At 59.6% G+C, this 16,374-nt stretch overlaps 1 protein-coding gene across 11 annotated transcripts in view; it reads left to right on the forward strand.

The window, feature by feature from the left end:
* The window catches only part of PLEKHG5 (pleckstrin homology and RhoGEF domain containing G5), a 102,585-nt gene that overhangs the window by 65,752 nt on the left and 20,459 nt on the right, over positions 1-16,374 (forward strand). For 10 of the 11 annotated variants that reach the window (XM_044996268.1, XM_044996269.1, XM_044996276.1 and 7 more), the window contains one exon: positions 15,755-15,884. In XM_044996268.1, coding sequence (XP_044852203.1) covers positions 15,755-15,884 — 130 coding nt within the window. Of the gene's footprint in view, positions 1-7,386; positions 7,543-15,754; positions 15,885-16,374 lie in introns of those variants that run through there. The other variant, XM_044996277.1, reaches the window with a different exon arrangement.

Consider the following 16,374-nt stretch of genomic DNA (forward strand, 5'->3'; position numbering starts at 1 on the left):
GAGTTCACACAGTACAGCGCACAATGCACACTGAAGCATTACTAGACGCTGATGGGTCACCCTTGCCAGCAGCCCCGCCCATGGCTGGGGAAGGGGAGGGATGGGGGTTGCTGGATGCTGCTGCCAGAGGCTCCAGGTACCCATGCTGTGCCCAGACTGGCCTCCTAAGGCCTCGCCATTCTGCTGTTCACGCAGAGCTGCCCACTGCTCTGTGCATGGGTTACACACAAGGCAGGGTGCCTGGTGCGCTGAGCCCCACCCTGCAGACCTTGCTGGTGGAGATTTTCCATGCCGTGCAGCTCTGCAGCAAAGCATCAGGCCGGGCGGGATCCAGTGGGGTGTGTGCTCTCCAGCCCACTGCCTCCCTGGGCATGCCCAGAATGCAGGCTACTGGTAAACAGCCTCCCTAAAGGCACCTGGCCCATGCACTGCACCCCTCCAAATGCCCAACATCAGTCCCTGTCCATGCAGCCCACCCACGGCGTGTTTAATCCCTGGGAGAACGGGCAGGAGTCGCAATGGATTACTGCTGCTGGGACATTCCTAACCCCCAGCGTCTGTCGTCACTGGGACGAGCCCTGCACTGGGACTGGATGGGGGGCTCCCTCCGCTGCATTTCCTGTACACAGACAAAGCTCCAGAGCAGCTTCCTTCCAGCTGTGCCCAGAGGTGTGGGGAGGGAACCGGTCCCGGCACCGAGAGGATCCACGTCTCTCCTTCACTGGCACAGAAGCTGGAGATGGGCTCTTGTCCGCATGTCAGAGGGGAGGGATTGAGGGGACCCCCGGCCAGAGCAGAGCAGTGCTGAGGGACACCCCGGGACGAGCATGCCTCTGTCTCCATGTAGCACGGATCTGCAGGTGCCTTTCCATTACCGGCTGTGGTATCAGCCGCTCACATGCAGTGGGATTATTTCCCAGCCCTGGCCCGTTGGTTTGGCCTTGGCATGTATGTGCCCCCTCCCGCCAGTTTACCCCTGGGGCCATCGCTTGGTCCCCTTAGCTCCTCCTGCGTGCTGGGTCATTCATGCACACAGTGTGCCAGCTGCTGCCGTGGGCACGCGGAGGGCAGGCTGGCGCTGCGATCTCCAATTCCCAGCTGGCCCGAGTGAATGAGGCCAGGCGTCCCGCCCTGGCAGATGGAGCAGTCCCAGCAGGGTGCCGGAGGGCCCGATTTGTTCTGTTGATGGTGAGCACAGTGGCTAGCTGCCGCCCGCACAGCGGCGCAGCCTGTTGGGGGGCTCTGGAGCAGAGGGTCTCAAGCTTTTGTACGGGGGACCCCCCTTTCACACAGCCAGCCTCTGAGTGCTGTGGATTGCCACGGACTCGCAGGGGCGAAAGAAAAATGCAGGCCTGTTATTTACCAGGCTGCACGTGGCAACAGACTATATTGGTAAGGGATGCAAGGAGAGTGTGGGTCATGATGCAAACTGCAGACACACACACACACTAAACTTAATCAATTTAAAAGTTTTATTGGGGATAATTACAAGGGATAAGGGAGCAGCGTATGATTAGCTAATAGAGTTAATGAAACTTAAAACACAATGACTAAAATATCTATTAACAATATTTATAAACAAAGATGCAGCATTTAGTAATAACTGATACAAATACAAACCAACGCATAACGACTGGCAAACGTAGAAGCTCTGTTTGAAACACGTGAGCTGAGAGAGAGGCTTCGAGGTGATCAGGCTCGGTTACGGGCATACACAGGATACACGGGTATACACAGGATTCGTTTTTCTTTCTCCTCTCCCTGCCTGCACATGGCAGGCAGGCCATAAAGTACCCACTATGACATCATAGAAGTGTCATAGGGGACGGGGCCCAAAACCTGTTTGTGTTCGTTTTTGGGTATGGCTACACTTGCAAATTTGCAGCACTGCAGCAGGGTGTGAAAAAACACCCTCTGCAGTGCTGCAAATTGCGGCGCTACAAAGCGCCAGTGTAGTCAAAGCCCCAGCGCTGGGAGCGCGGCTCCCAGCGCTGTCCGTTATCCCCCACAGGGAGGTGGAGTATGGACAGCGCTGGGAGAGCTTTCTCCCAGCGCTGGCGCTTTGACTACACTTAGCGCTTCAAAGCGCTGCCGCGGGAGCGCTGCCGCGGCAGCGCTTTGAAGCACTAATGTAGCCATAGCCTTTGATTGGCACAAGCAAAGTTTACACCAAGTAGGGGAGCAGGTGCCTTAAAGTCTGGCTTCGCCCCCAAAAGGTGAGGAAATGCATATTGGTTTAGAATGCGTTCAACACTGAATGACAAAAGAAGAGGCCAGGGCAATACCGGAATGGGCAAGTTCTACAGGATGCAGACAGGAACTCATCTCAACAAGTGCGACCCGCCCGAACAATAAACACACTTTTACACTTATTTACCACCATTATAAATGCTGGAGATAGGCAGGGTTTGGGGTGGAGGCTGACAGCTCGTGACCCCCCCCGCCCATGTAATAACCTCACGACCCACTGAGGGTCCCAACCCCCAGTTTGAGAACCCCTGCTCTAGAGCCTGACCCGTTTTGCAGCTATCCACAGGGCTGGATATTCCCAGCCTGTGCTGGAGCAGCGGTTTCCTTGTCCAGCTGGACCCCAGGCCCTGGAGGTCTCTGTCTGCGCTCCCTGTGTGTTCTCACTGCCCCGGGGGCTGCCTGCTGCACTGACCTATGGCTTCTCGCTTTGCGGGGCTCCTGAGAGCTGAAGGAGCGGAGGTGGTGCCGTGCTGGGAGCTCCCCTGGCACTGTGGCTTGCTGGCCGCCTAGCCAGCCCAAGCTGCAGGTGGCTGGCAGGAGCAGGAGTGGTGCTCCCGGGTGCCTGGCTGAGCAGGCAGCAGCTCTGCTTGGGGCCAGGGAGCACTGGCAGCCGTGGCAGTGCTGCATGCAGAGCTGGGTAGCGGTGCCCCCGGCCCTGGCTGGCTGGGGCGCTCTGCGTAACTTGTGGACTTGGCGCTGGGATGAAAGTGTCCGTGTGCTTGGGTGCGGCAGGCCAGGGCCTGCTGGGCTGGAGTGCCGGGGAGGGAGTGGCCATGCAGGGGCTCCCTACCGCCCGCCCTGTGCAGTGCCACTTCCCTGGAGTGCAGCAAAGGGGTGCTGGTGGAGGGACACACGGCTGAGCCCTTCAGCAGGGCAGGCCGGGGGATAAGTGCTGGTGGAGGTGGGGACAGCTGCCCTTCCCCAGCGGCTTAGCAGCCTGGCACAGATAGGCCTGGCCAGCTGCCCCAGGCCAGCAGAGAGTGGAGCTCCTCCCCGGGGGCAGTGCGGGAGTCTCCTGAGGCCGGAGCTGAGCGCCTCTGGGGAAGGGTGCTTCCCAGCCTCAGCCTTCCTGCGGCGGGTTTAGAATTCAGCTCGAGCCGGCTGCTCTGCAGTATCGGTTACAACACGCCAGTGGTGACTCAGAGAGCGTGTCTGGGCTCGGCCGGGGCTCTGGGGTGGGCCCCCCAGCGGGACTGCGGGATCCTGGCCCGGAGGGGCTGTGGTGTCAGAGCTCACCTGGGGCCCAGGGTCCTCGCTCTGCAGGGCTCTGTGTCAGAGGCCCGTGCCCAAGGCTGGCGAGGCACAGAGGCCTGAGCATGCCCAGCCACGGGGGTGCTGATCTGTGGGCGTAGAGGGGCCTGGGCCAATGTCAAGCATCTAGGTAGCTGCAGGCTTGCTGTGTCCCTGCTCCACAACGAGGGTAGCTCCCAGCAAGGCCATGGCACAGGCTCCCCTCCTGATGCTGTCGGCCAGAGGGGCTTGTCCCTGGGGAGAGGCCCCTCTCTGGGAATCTGGCTTTGCTTACAGGGGCATGTTTCTCCCCCCACAGCACAGCCCCTGAGGGCTGGGGAGGGGCTGCTGCTCCCTGCCACCCCCTCAGCTCTCCGGATGACTGGCGGTGGGAATAGGTTCTGGCACGCCAGGAGGCCATGACGTACTAGCAGAGCAGGCTGCCCATGGCAAGAGTCCAGGTGCTCCCAAGTCTATAGCTTTGTCTGTCTAGCCACATGGGAGCCAGTGACGCAGGTACCAGGAGGGCAGACGGCTGCAGAGCTCAGCAGGGCACAGGCCCCCGACTTACGTGGACTTTCTCTCTCTGTCCCTGCAGCAGGGGCAGCCCCGTGGCCACAGTTACTGTCGAGCAACTCGGGGGGCAGCACTGATGGAGGGTGAGGGGATTGGGCTGGGGGTGAAACCAGCTGGCTCTGCTTCTACCCTTGAGTCCCAGAGGAACCTGCAGAGCTCCAGCAGGGGGTGCTGCTGCGTAAGGGGCGGACGTGTCCGGACTCTTCAGCAGCTGGGGGAGCCCTGTGGGTGTTAATTAGCGAAGCCGCCAGCCCAGGGGTGCAAAATCACCCACATCTTACAGCTGGGGATGCTGGCCCTGGGGGGGCGGAGGCAGGGCGGTGCCCCATGTAGGCCCTGAGCCCATGTCCCCACCCCCAGAGCACACTCCTCCCAGAGCTTACACAGAACCCAGGAGTCCTGGCTCCCAGGCCATGGCTGTGGGGCACAGCTGGGCTTTGGCTTTGCTGTGGGGAGTGGGGGGAGGCAGTTCCTGCTGCCCCTATCTGGCTGGCCCAGCCCTTAACACCCTGTGCAGCAGCTGCCCTGCGCATCTCCACGGCAATGGCTATTGTGAAGCACCTGCTGGGGAGTGAAAGGCTGAATTCCAATGGCTGGTTAGTTGCTGGCGGGGAGGTCTAGGCATTGCGATGGGGCCTGGCCTCCGGGGGCATCACTGGCGGGGGGGGGGGGGGGGGGGGGGGGGAGCTGCTCTCAAGGATTCCCGGCCATTGTGCTGGGCTGCATTCAGGGCTGCCAAGCTGCTCTGTGGACAGAAAGAATCGTTAAAGGCCTCGGCAAGAGAGACGTGCCAGCCGACATTTCCTAATCCCTCTGCTGGGTACGTCCGTGCACCAGCCCCGCTGGCTGCACCCCCAGAGAGCAGGCCAAGCATTAACCTCTGGCTGGAGAGTTTCAGGAGGGCTCCCCGAGCACTGGGGAACTGGCACTCCTGAGAAGCTGCTGGGAGGCAGACTGGCCCAGTGGGAGGGCACTGGCCGGGGATGCAGGAAGCCTGGGGTCTGTTCCCAACTCTGCCAGTGGCCTATTGGGTGACCTTGGGCAAGTCACTTTCCCTCCATGGGCCTCGGTTCCTCTCCCCTGTCTATTCAGCGTGTAAGCCCTTCGGGGCCATACGGTTCCTCGCCATGCACCCGTACCCAGCACGGGGCCCTGACCTGCCTGCTGCCGGAACGCATCCAATGAATAATCGGGATAAGTCGGGACCGTCGAGTGCTTCAGAAGGGTTCAGTCTGCTTCCAGCAGCCAGGCTGGCTCAGGGAGCAGGAATGTTTGAGTCCTGGGCTCTGCTTGGTGCAGCTCAGAGAACGGGGTGGGAGGGCGAGTGGGAGCCTCTGGTGGGGCCCAGCTCCCTGCACCTGCCGTGCTTGCGTCTGGAAGCCTAATGCCCCCACCCGTGGGCTCGGGGTGTCCTGCAGAGCAGGGTGAGTGACTGGAGGTGAGGGAGGGCAGGGTGGGTTTCACGTCTGACTTCCCTTCCCTCGTAGAAAAAGGTCAGTGCTTAGTGAGTTCAGGGTGACTGCCCAGTGCCCAGGGACCTCAGCCTGGCATCCCATGGACCCTTCTGTGCTCCCAGCACGCGGAGGCAGCGTGCTGACTGGAGGGAGCGATTCCTGTGCCGGCACTGGGGAAAGCTTGGTGCCGCAGCCGGGGGCAGGGACCCTGCACAGCAGATTGAGAAATGGGTCCCTGGGAGAGGAGACAGACGAGCTCCCGTTGGGGATCCAGCCTGGGGCTCCCACCAGCTAAGCTCTGTGGGGCTAGGTCTGCGAGCTGAAAGGGAGAGTTCACGTGAAGGCGCTGGTGGCTCCCACTGGCTTTGCACATTTGCAGTATACAGTTCAGGGTTTGCTTTCCAAGGGCCCCAAGAGCTGGGTGAGCTCTGTGCTGGGTGCAGGTACGCTGGTCTGTGGCTTCCTTCTGGCTATGGTGTATTGGTGGTCTCCACTCCAGTACTACCGGTGGGGACGTCCCCTACAGATCTATTGTGTGCCGACCACGGGGAGCGGAGTGGTAGCAGTGGCAGTGCTTTGGTGGTCGTTGTCATTGTGTGATGCATTTGTTGAGCAGCTAAATTTAACTGCAAAAAGGGGCTGACGGGGAAATGCCCAGCACGTACCAGGCTCAGAGAGGCTGCAGGTGACAAAGTTTTGTCAAAAATCCGTTACCTCTACCTCATAGATTTTTATTTCTCTGGCAGTTTCCCCATATTGGTGGTCTTTAAAATTCAACTGTTTGTCCTTTACTAACTAAATCCTAGAAAGCCCGGCAACAAGAGCTGATTGTCTCCACGCGTGTCTGTCTAACTAGAGTGGAGCAGCGCTCTGCTTCTGCCCAGGCGTCCGGGGAAAATGAGCGGCGGGTGCATTAGCATTAGCCTGCGCGCCTGGCTGCCGTGAGGAGACCATGGCCTGAATCAAATGGACGTGCACGTCCTTGCTCCCATACCAACCCCTCACTAATGACGGGCTCCAGGTCAGACGGATGGACTGTGCAAAGGTGAGTACAAGCATCACAAAATGGGCTCCGTTTACGTTTTCCCCTCTCGGGCTGGTTCGAGGTACCTGGCTGTGTGCTGGGAACGATACCGCGGGAGGTGCCCAGCGAGCTCCCTGCAGCCTCTTGCTCAGCCCTTGCTGCGTAGCAGAGTGAGAGCATCAGTCGGTGCAGGGTTCAGTGAGGCTGGAACCTCTTCCTTCGGGCCGTGCGCCTGCAGCCGGCTCGGCGCAGGGCGTAGTGCGCCCCAGGACAGCACCAGCGTTGTGCTTCCCAACAGGCTCAGGGCCAGTGCGAAGTGAGACGACCTCAACTTCCTCCGGCAAAACCGCTCCCCTTGGGCTTGTTGGTGAGGCTGTCAGTTCTCTGGGGCATGAACACGCCGGGTGTATGTACACAGAGGCCATGAACCGAGGAGTAACCAGATCCCACTCGGTGCCACGTTCAGACTGCAGAGCAAACCAGACACTTGCCATGCATGCGAATGTGCTGCGTGTTTGACCATAGTATGCAGATGAGCGTGTCAGAAACCCGATGCTCTCCTTGGAGGAGGTGTAGCTTTGCAGGAGCCTGGGAGGCTTCAATTCCAGCGGTGAGTGCAGGCTGACAGGGGTGAGAGGGAGGGAGGAGGTGGGGGAGAGAGACAGACACCCCCACATGCAGCCAGACTACCGTACCTCGGCTGTGCTGTGGGCCTGGGAATTGAAGCCTGTCTGGGCAAAGAAGGAAGAGCAGCTGGAGAGCAAGTTGAAAATCTTACTCATTTCAAACCCAAGAGGTGCCTCACCTGCTTAGTCACCATTCTGTCATGGCTGCGATTCCACCCAGCCCTCCCGGAGAGATGAGTCAGTGGGGTTTGCGCCGAGGACACAGGCTGTCTGGCTTGCTCGGGGGACTGCGGGGAAGTCTCCGGCTCTGGAAGAGACAGGCGGCCCTGTGGGGTGGTCGCTGCTGGCTGAGCTGAAGGTGCTGCATTTGTTGTGGGCAGAGGTGAGTCTGGAGCCAGGGGGATTAGTGGTTTATCTTTCCACGGGTCCTGAGTCTGCCTTGGCAAAGGATACTCGGTTGCTTCTGCTGCTCGGGCCGTGGGCAACTGGCATTAGGTTTCCTAGTTGCTGTGAGCTTTAAAAATTCAACAATGAGCTGGAGCTGCTGCTGCCTCATTCCCCCGCTTCAGCCAGGCAGGGTTTGTGCTTGTCTCTGTGTTTCAGAGGACTTTGACTTGCCGTGAATTCTGCCAGATCTGTGCTCTCCTCCCTCTTGGCTGGAGGTGACACCTGTGTGCTCCCATCACCTCCTCTGTGTCTGGCCCCCCTGCAGAGACATCCCAGCTGCACTCAGACTCGCATTCACTTCCTACAGCAGGCCGTCCCTCTCCTTGGCTCCTTTCCATCTAAGTGGAAATGTTCGATGCTGCAAATACTGCATGTTCCCTGGCCACAGGGGCAACTCCAGGCCCCAGCGCGCCAAGCGCGTGCTTGGGGCCGCATGGTCGCCGGGAGGGCGGCAGGCAGCTCCGGTGGATGTCCCGCAGGCGTGCCTGCGGAGGGTCCGCTGCCCCCGCGGCTTCGGTGGAGCATCCGCAGGCACGCCTGTGGGAGGTCCACCGGAGCTGCGGGACCAGCGACCGGCAGAGCGCCCCCCGCGGCGTGCCGCCGTGCTTGGGGCTGCGAAATGGCTAGAGCCGCCCCTGCTTGGCCACCAAACTGTCAGCCAGTCAACTGTGGCTTCCTAGCTGCTCGCTGGGCTGACTCCCCTTGACTGATGACCCCAGCCAGATGCCTGGCCTGGCTCTTGGTGACATCCTGGAGCATGGAGATTGTGTTGTGTTGGGAACTTCGCAGCAGCTGCAGGCGCAGCCCAGGTCTCACGTCTGGCAGACAGATTTTTTTTGTCCACTCTGAGAACCATGTGGCTGCATGGCAGAGAGCCTGGCTGTGTCTGGGGGACGTTGGATTGTGGAAAGTCGTGGCAGGGGTGAGGGGAAGGCACAGATCTGCAATGGCTAAACTACCTCCTAGGGCTGCACCTGGGCTTTGAGCTGGGGATGGAAGAGGGGAGTTGGGTAAGGAGAAGCATTAATGAATGAAGCGTGTGTGTGTGTGTGTGTGTGTGGCACCAGGTGACCTCCAGGTGAGCTGTGTGTATATGGGTGTGTGCATCAGCCCCCGGTGTAACTCTGTGTGTTTGGGGAGGGAACTCCAGAGGGGCCCTGGTGTGCACATTCACAAGCCAGTGACCTTGGCATCAGATTAGGGGGGAAAAGGTAAATGGTGGTACTTTCCCAGGCTCTGCCCACTATCCAAGCTCCACCCATTCATGATGCCAAAATCATGTAGATCTTCACTGTGTAGATCTTACATTGACTGTCCTTTCTTGCTTCAATCAGCAGAGAAAGAGTTAACAATTTTGGCATTAGAATAGCCGTCATTAGTCTTCAGAATGAACACTGAGGCAAACAGGCAGTTCTCACAGCAGGCTTTCTGCAGGTATGGCTGGGTTAGTTTGCATTCAGTTCACATTTTGAAGGTTTTCTACACAACCGTGAGGCCTTGAGTCTTCATTTTTAATGAATGAAATGTTACATTCTGAAGTATAAAATGCAGCCACCAGGGAAAAGTACCGGATCAGCAGCCCAGCTGGGCCTCTGTGCTTGTGGGTTCCATTGTGCTGATGTGCTCACAACCCAGCCCCGCACCAGACAGCTCCTGAGACAAGTCCTGGGCTCTTTATTTGCAAAGTTTCAGCATAAGCACAGAACAGTTCAGTAAGGAGGAGGTGCCAAACCTTTATTGCTTTGAATATGTAGGGACCCGGAGTGGGAGCTCTGTTTGCACCTAAGCTCTGTATTGCATGCCGTTGACTGACTAGGCTGGCCTAGCTTACTTCCTTTCCAGCCTGTCTCCTAGGGACCAATAAGGCCTGGTCTACACACAGCTTTGGCATCAATTTAACAGTTTCCTCCCCCAGATTGCTGCAAACACCGTGTACAGACCATCCCAGAGGGGTGTTTTGCATGCAGCACCTCCGGCTGGGAGCTGCGTTTGTGGCACAGGAGGCTAACTCGGGGCGCCGATGCTTCTGAGATGTCACAGGTTCCAAGGCCAGAAGGGACCACTGTGACTCTCCAGTCTGACCTCCTGGATAGCACCGGCCAGAGACCTGCCCCAGTGCAATTCCTAGAGCAGATCATTTAGAAAAACATCCCGTCTTGAGTTAAAAATGGCCAGTAATGGGGAATCCACCATGGCCCTTGGTCAGCTGTTCCACTGGTTAATTGCTCTCACTGGTAAAAAAATTACATCTTATTTCCAGTCTGAATGTGTCTAGTTTCAACTTCCAGCCTTTGGACTGGGTTAGAGCTTCTCTGCTCGACTGAAGAGCCCGTTATCAAATTTCTGTTCCCCACGGTAGATACGTACAGACTGTGATCAAAGTCACCCCTTAGCCCCCTCTTTGTTAAGCGATATAGCTGGAGCTCCTTGAGTCTCTCACTACCAGACAGGTTGTGTAATCCTCTAATCAGTCTTGGGGTTTTTCTCTGACCCCTCTCCAGTTTATCAACATCCTTCTTGAATTGTGGGTCCCAGAGCTGGACTCACTATTCCAGCAGTGTCGCACCAGTGCCAAGTACAGAGGTAAAATAACCTCTCTGCTCCCACTTGAGATTCCCGTTTCTGCATCCCAGGATCACGTTAGCTCTTTTGGCCACAGCATCACACTGGGAGCTCATGTTCAGTTGATTATCCCTCCTCCCCAGTCTTTTCAGAGTCTCTGCTTCCCAGGATGGAGTCCCCCCTGCTGTAAGTCTGGCCTTGCATCCTTTGTTCTAGATGCACACGTTTACACTGAGCTGTGTGGCTTTCTGGTGGACTCAGCTGGAATATGTACTTGTGTTGAACCTGGTCTGTAATCTCTTTCTCTGATGCTGCTTTTCTCTGGCTTTAGCATCGGAGACCTGCCCACGGCTCAGAGTCGGTCCCCACAGTGTGTAGCTTGGTCTTTTTATCTGTAACTACCAGGGCTGAGGTTTAAATGACTCGCAGTCTGACTCTGGGGCCATTGACTTCAGGCTGTGGGTGCATCTGGGAGCAAGGCAGACACCCGTTTGGGTGCCTGTGGCCGCTGGAGTTATCGTGGAGAGGCGCTCCCAGTCCCTGTGCAGGTGGTGCTGTGCATGGGAGCCGGCAGCGCAGGTGTGCTTGCAGGGGCCATCTGACTGGCTTGTCCCAGGAGATGTGCAGAGCTGCTCGGATAATCTCTCACCAGTCATGTGAGCTGCCAAGGCGGGGAGCTCCTGCACGGTGGTGGCTGGGAGGGGCTAGACGAGCTGTGTTCAGAGATCCTGCTGTGCTGCGTGCCTCTGAGAGGGGAGACATGCCCCACCCCAGAGCCCCAGTGTGGCGTCAGGAACCAGGCCCGTGTGCTGTGGGACCACTCACCCTGGATCAGCCTGTGGCTCAGTGGGTGCAGGGCAGAGCTCTGCACCCCCCTCCACCTCCCTCCTTAGACCTGTTGCTCTCTGGAGGTGGCAGCACCTCTCAGGGTGGATCTGCACCCTGCAGCGGTGGGCGTTGTGGCATCATGGGGTGGTCACGGGCCCCTCTGAGCCCATCATTGGTGCGGATCCCGGGCCCGTGTCCCTTTGCTGTGAGCCCATCGTCACTGGAGTGCAGTGAATGCAGGGCCCTGGGTTTGACCCCGGTGAGACTGAGTGCACTGCAGGGAGCTGCCTGTGCTGACCTCCGAGGACAGCCTAGTGCTCTCTCCTCTGTGACTGCACAGCTCGGGAAACCCTCCCCAGAACCGAGCAGCACCCTGGTGCGCTGCCGGGGGGTGGGGAGCAGGGGAGCTGGCATTCAGGGCATGGGAGCAGATCGGAGCCGTGTGGGAGTGCAGGCCCCAGCCCCACTCAGCAAGGGCTGTCTGCCACCGGATGGGCCCGGGAAAGGTTCTGGCTTTGGAAGAGCCTGGAAAGGAGAACGTGTGGGAACAGACGTTAATGCTGGAGGAAGAGACTTCAGGGAGTTGAATCATAACCCAGACCAGCTCAGCACCGCTCCCCTCCAGCCCAGCCTGGGGAGACAGCTCTCAGCCCGGCTCTGCTCGATATGGCTCCACCCTCCCACCCAGCCTGGGGGAGATGGGTCCTGGCTTGGCCCAGCTCCATGCGGCTCCGTGCCCAGCCTGGGGAAGATGGGTCCCGGCCTGGCCCCGCTCAGCACGGCCCTGAGGAAGGCTCCTGGCATGGCCCAGCTTGGCCCTTAGGAGGGCAGCTCCCAGCGGAGAGCAGGGGGCAGCGCTCTCTGGACTGGCCAGCCCTGAGTCACACCCCCCCAGATGGTCCAGGAAGCCTAGCCCTAGGGGATGCCCCAGGCACGCTGTTGTGCCGCAGAAGGGCGCGGGCAGGATGCCCCAGCCTCTGGATTCGTTCCCCCGGATGGGAAAGTGAAAGCTCCTCATCCCTGATGTCAGCGGGAGGATGGGGATGGGAAGGAGGGCAGGAAGTGGGGGAGGGGCTGGAGGAGTGTGGGGTGGAGTCTTCCCCTTCCTCACTGCATAGACCCAGAGGCCCCCTCTGCTTCTCCCTGGGGAGTCCTGCCTCAGGAAGGGGGGACTGAGCATTCCTGCAAGCCTGCGTGTTCCCAAGGACCATGCGTGTCCTCTGTCTGGCCCCTGCCTGGGCCTGCTTCCCTCCGTGTATCACCATGTGTCACCACGCTGGGGTAGACACCTTCTCCAGCTCTCATGCCGGGAGCCCCGGCATGAACGGCTCTGAGGCCAAAAACGTCCCGAGTGGCCATGAACTTAGGCAGACTCCACCTCTGACTGCCTGACTCCTCTCCCCAGATGTCAAATCTGCATGTTGTAGTGAAGGATGGTGAAAATCCTGCAGCTGTCTGGTGAATTCTGGTGAAATGAAAGCTGGTGGCACTCCCAAGGCCTGTCCCCGACGAGCTCGGGGTCGGGGAGGGGAGCACGCTGGTTGAGACGGGGACCTCCTTGCTGTGCGGGTAACTGGGCTGCAGGGGCTCAGATCAGCCCTACACGGGGAGGGGTCCCTCTGCTGGGGGCGCAGTACTGACCATAGCTGCAGGCAGTGCTTAATTTGTAATCAGAGAGGTGCCAGGGCTCATAACGAATGCAGCAAGCCTGGGGGTGCTGGGGCTTAGCCCTGCCAAGCCCTGGCACAAATTAAGCACTAGCTGCATGTCTCAGACCTGGAACCCAGCCCAGAGGGTGACCCCTGGCCCTGTTGCAATGCAGGTCCCCGGCCCAGTCTCTCCCTCCACCAGATTCTCTTCTGAGCAGCTCTCTGGAATATACCAGCATGCCAGGGGTTAACTCCATGGGCACAGGGTGCTGCTGGGTTCCCCAGCCCATGTTCTGCACAGCCCCTTGCAGCCTGCCTCTCTACACCGCTCTCTCTGGCAGTGCCCGGGGCTGGAGGTGCTTGGGGGGTCGCCAGCCATGTCCTACGCCTGTCGCTGCTGTCTGGGCTGAACAGGGATTGCGCGGACTGCCTGACCTTAGCTGCAGATGGTGAGTTTTGTGCTAATGGCCCCCCTTGGCTGCAGCCACTGAAGCTGTTAATGCACCTGCTAGCAGGAAGAGGGAGCCCGTCGCCCAGCATGCAGGCCTGAGCCCTTCGCTGCGCCTCGCTCCACTGTGGGATGCCCTGGCATGAAATGCCTGTGTGACGAAGTGGGAATGTTCTTAATGTTTCCTCTGAATACTATAGGGGTGCCTCAGTTTCCCCTATGCATTTCTTAAGTCTCTAGGTGGTGGGATAAAGGCCAGTGTGCATAAATGGCCGACACTCTGTCTCCCTGGCAACTAATGGCCGGGGCCCTTCCTCCCTGCAAGGGGATGCTAAAGGTGTGTGAGAACAAAGGAATCAGGTGACCTCCTGGCCCGGGAAAGGAACAAAGCCCAGAGGAGGAGGGGCTGGAGGGGGAGTCAGTGTGGAGCTGGCTGGGGACGAGGAATGAGGGCAGACGGGGGTGTCTGGCTCGCTGCCCCCCCAGGATGGACCCGGCCGAGGGGTCCTGTTCTCTGTACCTACAAGCTCTGTTTTAGACCCTGTTCCTGTCATCGAATAAGCCTCTGTTTTACTGGCTGGCTGAGAGTCACGTCTGACTGCGAAGTGGGGGTGCAGGACCCTGTGGTTTCCCCAGGACCCCGCCTGGGCGGACTCGCTGTGGGAAGCGCACGGAGGGGCAGAGGATGCTGAATGCTCCAAAGGTCAGACCCAGGAAGGTGGAAGCCATGTGAGCTTCTTGCCCTGAAGACAGGCTGCTCACAGAGAGGAGATTTCACCAGAGTCCCGACTGGCTTTGTAGGGAGCAGGTCCAGAGCATCGCCCGGGGACTCCGTGACAAGGCCTCAGCTGTGTGTTTAAAAATAACCCCTCTCGCTGTGACGTGTAGTGGCCCAAAGGAGGCTCAGGCCCAGCGCACAATCGGAGGAAATGGATCTGCTCGCAAGCATTGTTTCGCTGCAGACACTTGTTTCCTTAATCCTGCTATGGGGACACCGATATTTCAAACACAAGGCAGCTTCCAGAGCGAGCCGGCCGCTGCTTCTGCATGCCGGGCGTTTGGGATACAATAGCTATCGGCCCAGGAAAGCTAGGCTGGCGATCTAGGGCTTAGTCCGGCCGGCAGCGCGGGGGGTGCCTGGCCCAGCCGCTGGGAGCCATGGCCGTGAGTATGGTGGGGTGGAGGCAGGGAGGGAGCCTGGGGTCTGTGCTGAGAGGTGAGATGGGTAGTACAGGAGTGCGGTGGGCCAGCACGTCCTTTCCCAGCAAGGGTCCGTCTGCCTCTCGAGTCCCATCCTCTGATCACACGTCTCCTCCCCGGGAGTGTCTCCAAGCAGGGACACGGCCATGGGGATGGCTCCTTGGTCTCACCCTCTAGCACTGAGCGAGAGCAGGAACCAAGCACCGTCGCTGCCTAGCCCAGTGGCTACAGGAGGCAGTAGCCTCTGCAGAGGGACAGCCCATGCCCTGCTCCTCTGTCTGTCTCCCTGCCTCAGGCTCAGAGCCCTGGGGCCGTCCCAGGGACCACAGGGCCTTTGCTTGGTGCCGTATGGCCAGGCAGTTTCTGACGGCTCGGGAGAGCTGACTGCGCGGGAGAGAAAAGTTCCCTTTGCCTGTGGTCCCTGCTGGCCTGTGCCCTGATCTCCCAGGCTGGCTGCCGGTGCCTGGCCTGGCCTGGCCCAGCCCGACCTGAACTGACCTTGGGGGAGGCTTCGTGTGAGTGTAGGCTGCAGGGGCAGACAGAGCTGAGATCACTAACTGTGGATGCCCAGAAAGCTCCTGTAGCTTGGTGTAAATGGGCCTCCTGAGCGTCCCTGGGGCCATACTACAGGCAGCCGGCCTCAGTTTCCCCCTTGGACTCCTCAAATAAAACTTCTCCCAGGCTTTTGTGGTAAAAAATACCCATTCTTAGGGGCTGGGTTGATTAATATAAAATAAACCCCAAACCTAACTCCAAATCCCAGAACCAAGTCTGTCCAACAGCCCACCCCAAACAAGGTGTCTCTCGGGGCCCTTCCTGCTTTGGCAGGCCACTCCCAGGCCCTGCCTGGCTGGCGTCTGTCCTACCTCCCAGGAGACTCAGCCAGCGCTGGCTTGCTCCCTGCACACTCCCCCTTCGCTGCAGCTTCCTGCCCAGCTTTGCAGGGAAATCACCTGACCTCTCCCAGGTGTGGCTCCTCGTCACCAGGGCTGGCTGGCCCCAGGCCTGCCACCCTGCTCCACTCGGGCAAGTGATTCTCCTTCCCTTGGGAGTGAGGGTAGGTGCCTGTCAGAGGGGCCTTTGGGCCCCACTCTCATTGCCAGGCCCAGGAGCTGCACCGCTTTGTCTCAGCACCATTTCTGTGGCTTAGAACCACGTCTGGGCTGTGCCTGGCGGCCCTGCCCCCCGGGCATGGGGGAGCAGCTGGAGCACAGTGGCATTCTGGTCATGGCCTGGGGCCCGTAAGGGGGTGGCATGGGGGTATGCCGGGGAGGTGTCTGGCTCTCTGCCTGCCAGTGGCTGGATCTGCTGGCACAGAGCTCCCTTTACCGCAGGGAGCAGTGAAGGGACCCCAGTGTAACCAGCAGGCAGCCTGGTCTCTGGCTCACCCTGCACCTCCGGCCCGCTGGCTCCTGGGTAGCGGGTCAGGGCTCTGTCCAATGGCCTCTCTCCTCTCGCAGGTATGTCACCACGCCGAGTGCCAGCAGCTGAACCACAACAATCCCTTGAACCTGTGTGAGGCCTGTGACCGCAAGTTACACGGCACCATGCACTTCGACGGGCACATCCGCTTCGACCTGCCCCCCCAAGGTGAGAGCTGGGAGCCCTGGGTGCGATGGGGGCCGGGGCCTGGTGAACATAACCCTCCTCCCCCGCAGGGCACTGCCAGCAATGGTGCTCCCTCCTCAGCGGGCCTCGTCCCTTGGGCTCCTCCTCCCCGCTGCGGGGATTTGCCCTGTTCTCATCCCGGGGGCCTGTTCCCAAGGGCTCAGGATCCCCAAATCCTCCCCTCTGGAGCCCCACCAGGCCAAATGCCCCTCAGCAGGACTTCTCGCTAGCAGAGCCCCAGGCAGGCAGGGGAACGGATCCTCGTGGATGGCGTGGCCTGTCAGCAGAGGGAGCACTGATGGCCCTGTTGGCAGAGGGGTTTGCTGCCCCCGGAAGCAGCAGGAGAGCCTTCCCCGTGCAGCTGCAAAGGCCCCAGTCTCCTGGCCCTAGAGCTGCTGGGCAGGGGTGCTGAGCCTCGACCTGTGCCCAGGGCCTGACGGGGCTCGGTCTCCTGGGTGACTCCTCCGTCTTT

Source organism: Mauremys mutica, chromosome 21 (genome assembly GCF_020497125.1).
Source record: "Mauremys mutica isolate MM-2020 ecotype Southern chromosome 21, ASM2049712v1, whole genome shotgun sequence".
Lineage (NCBI taxonomy): Eukaryota > Metazoa > Chordata > Testudines > Geoemydidae > Mauremys > Mauremys mutica.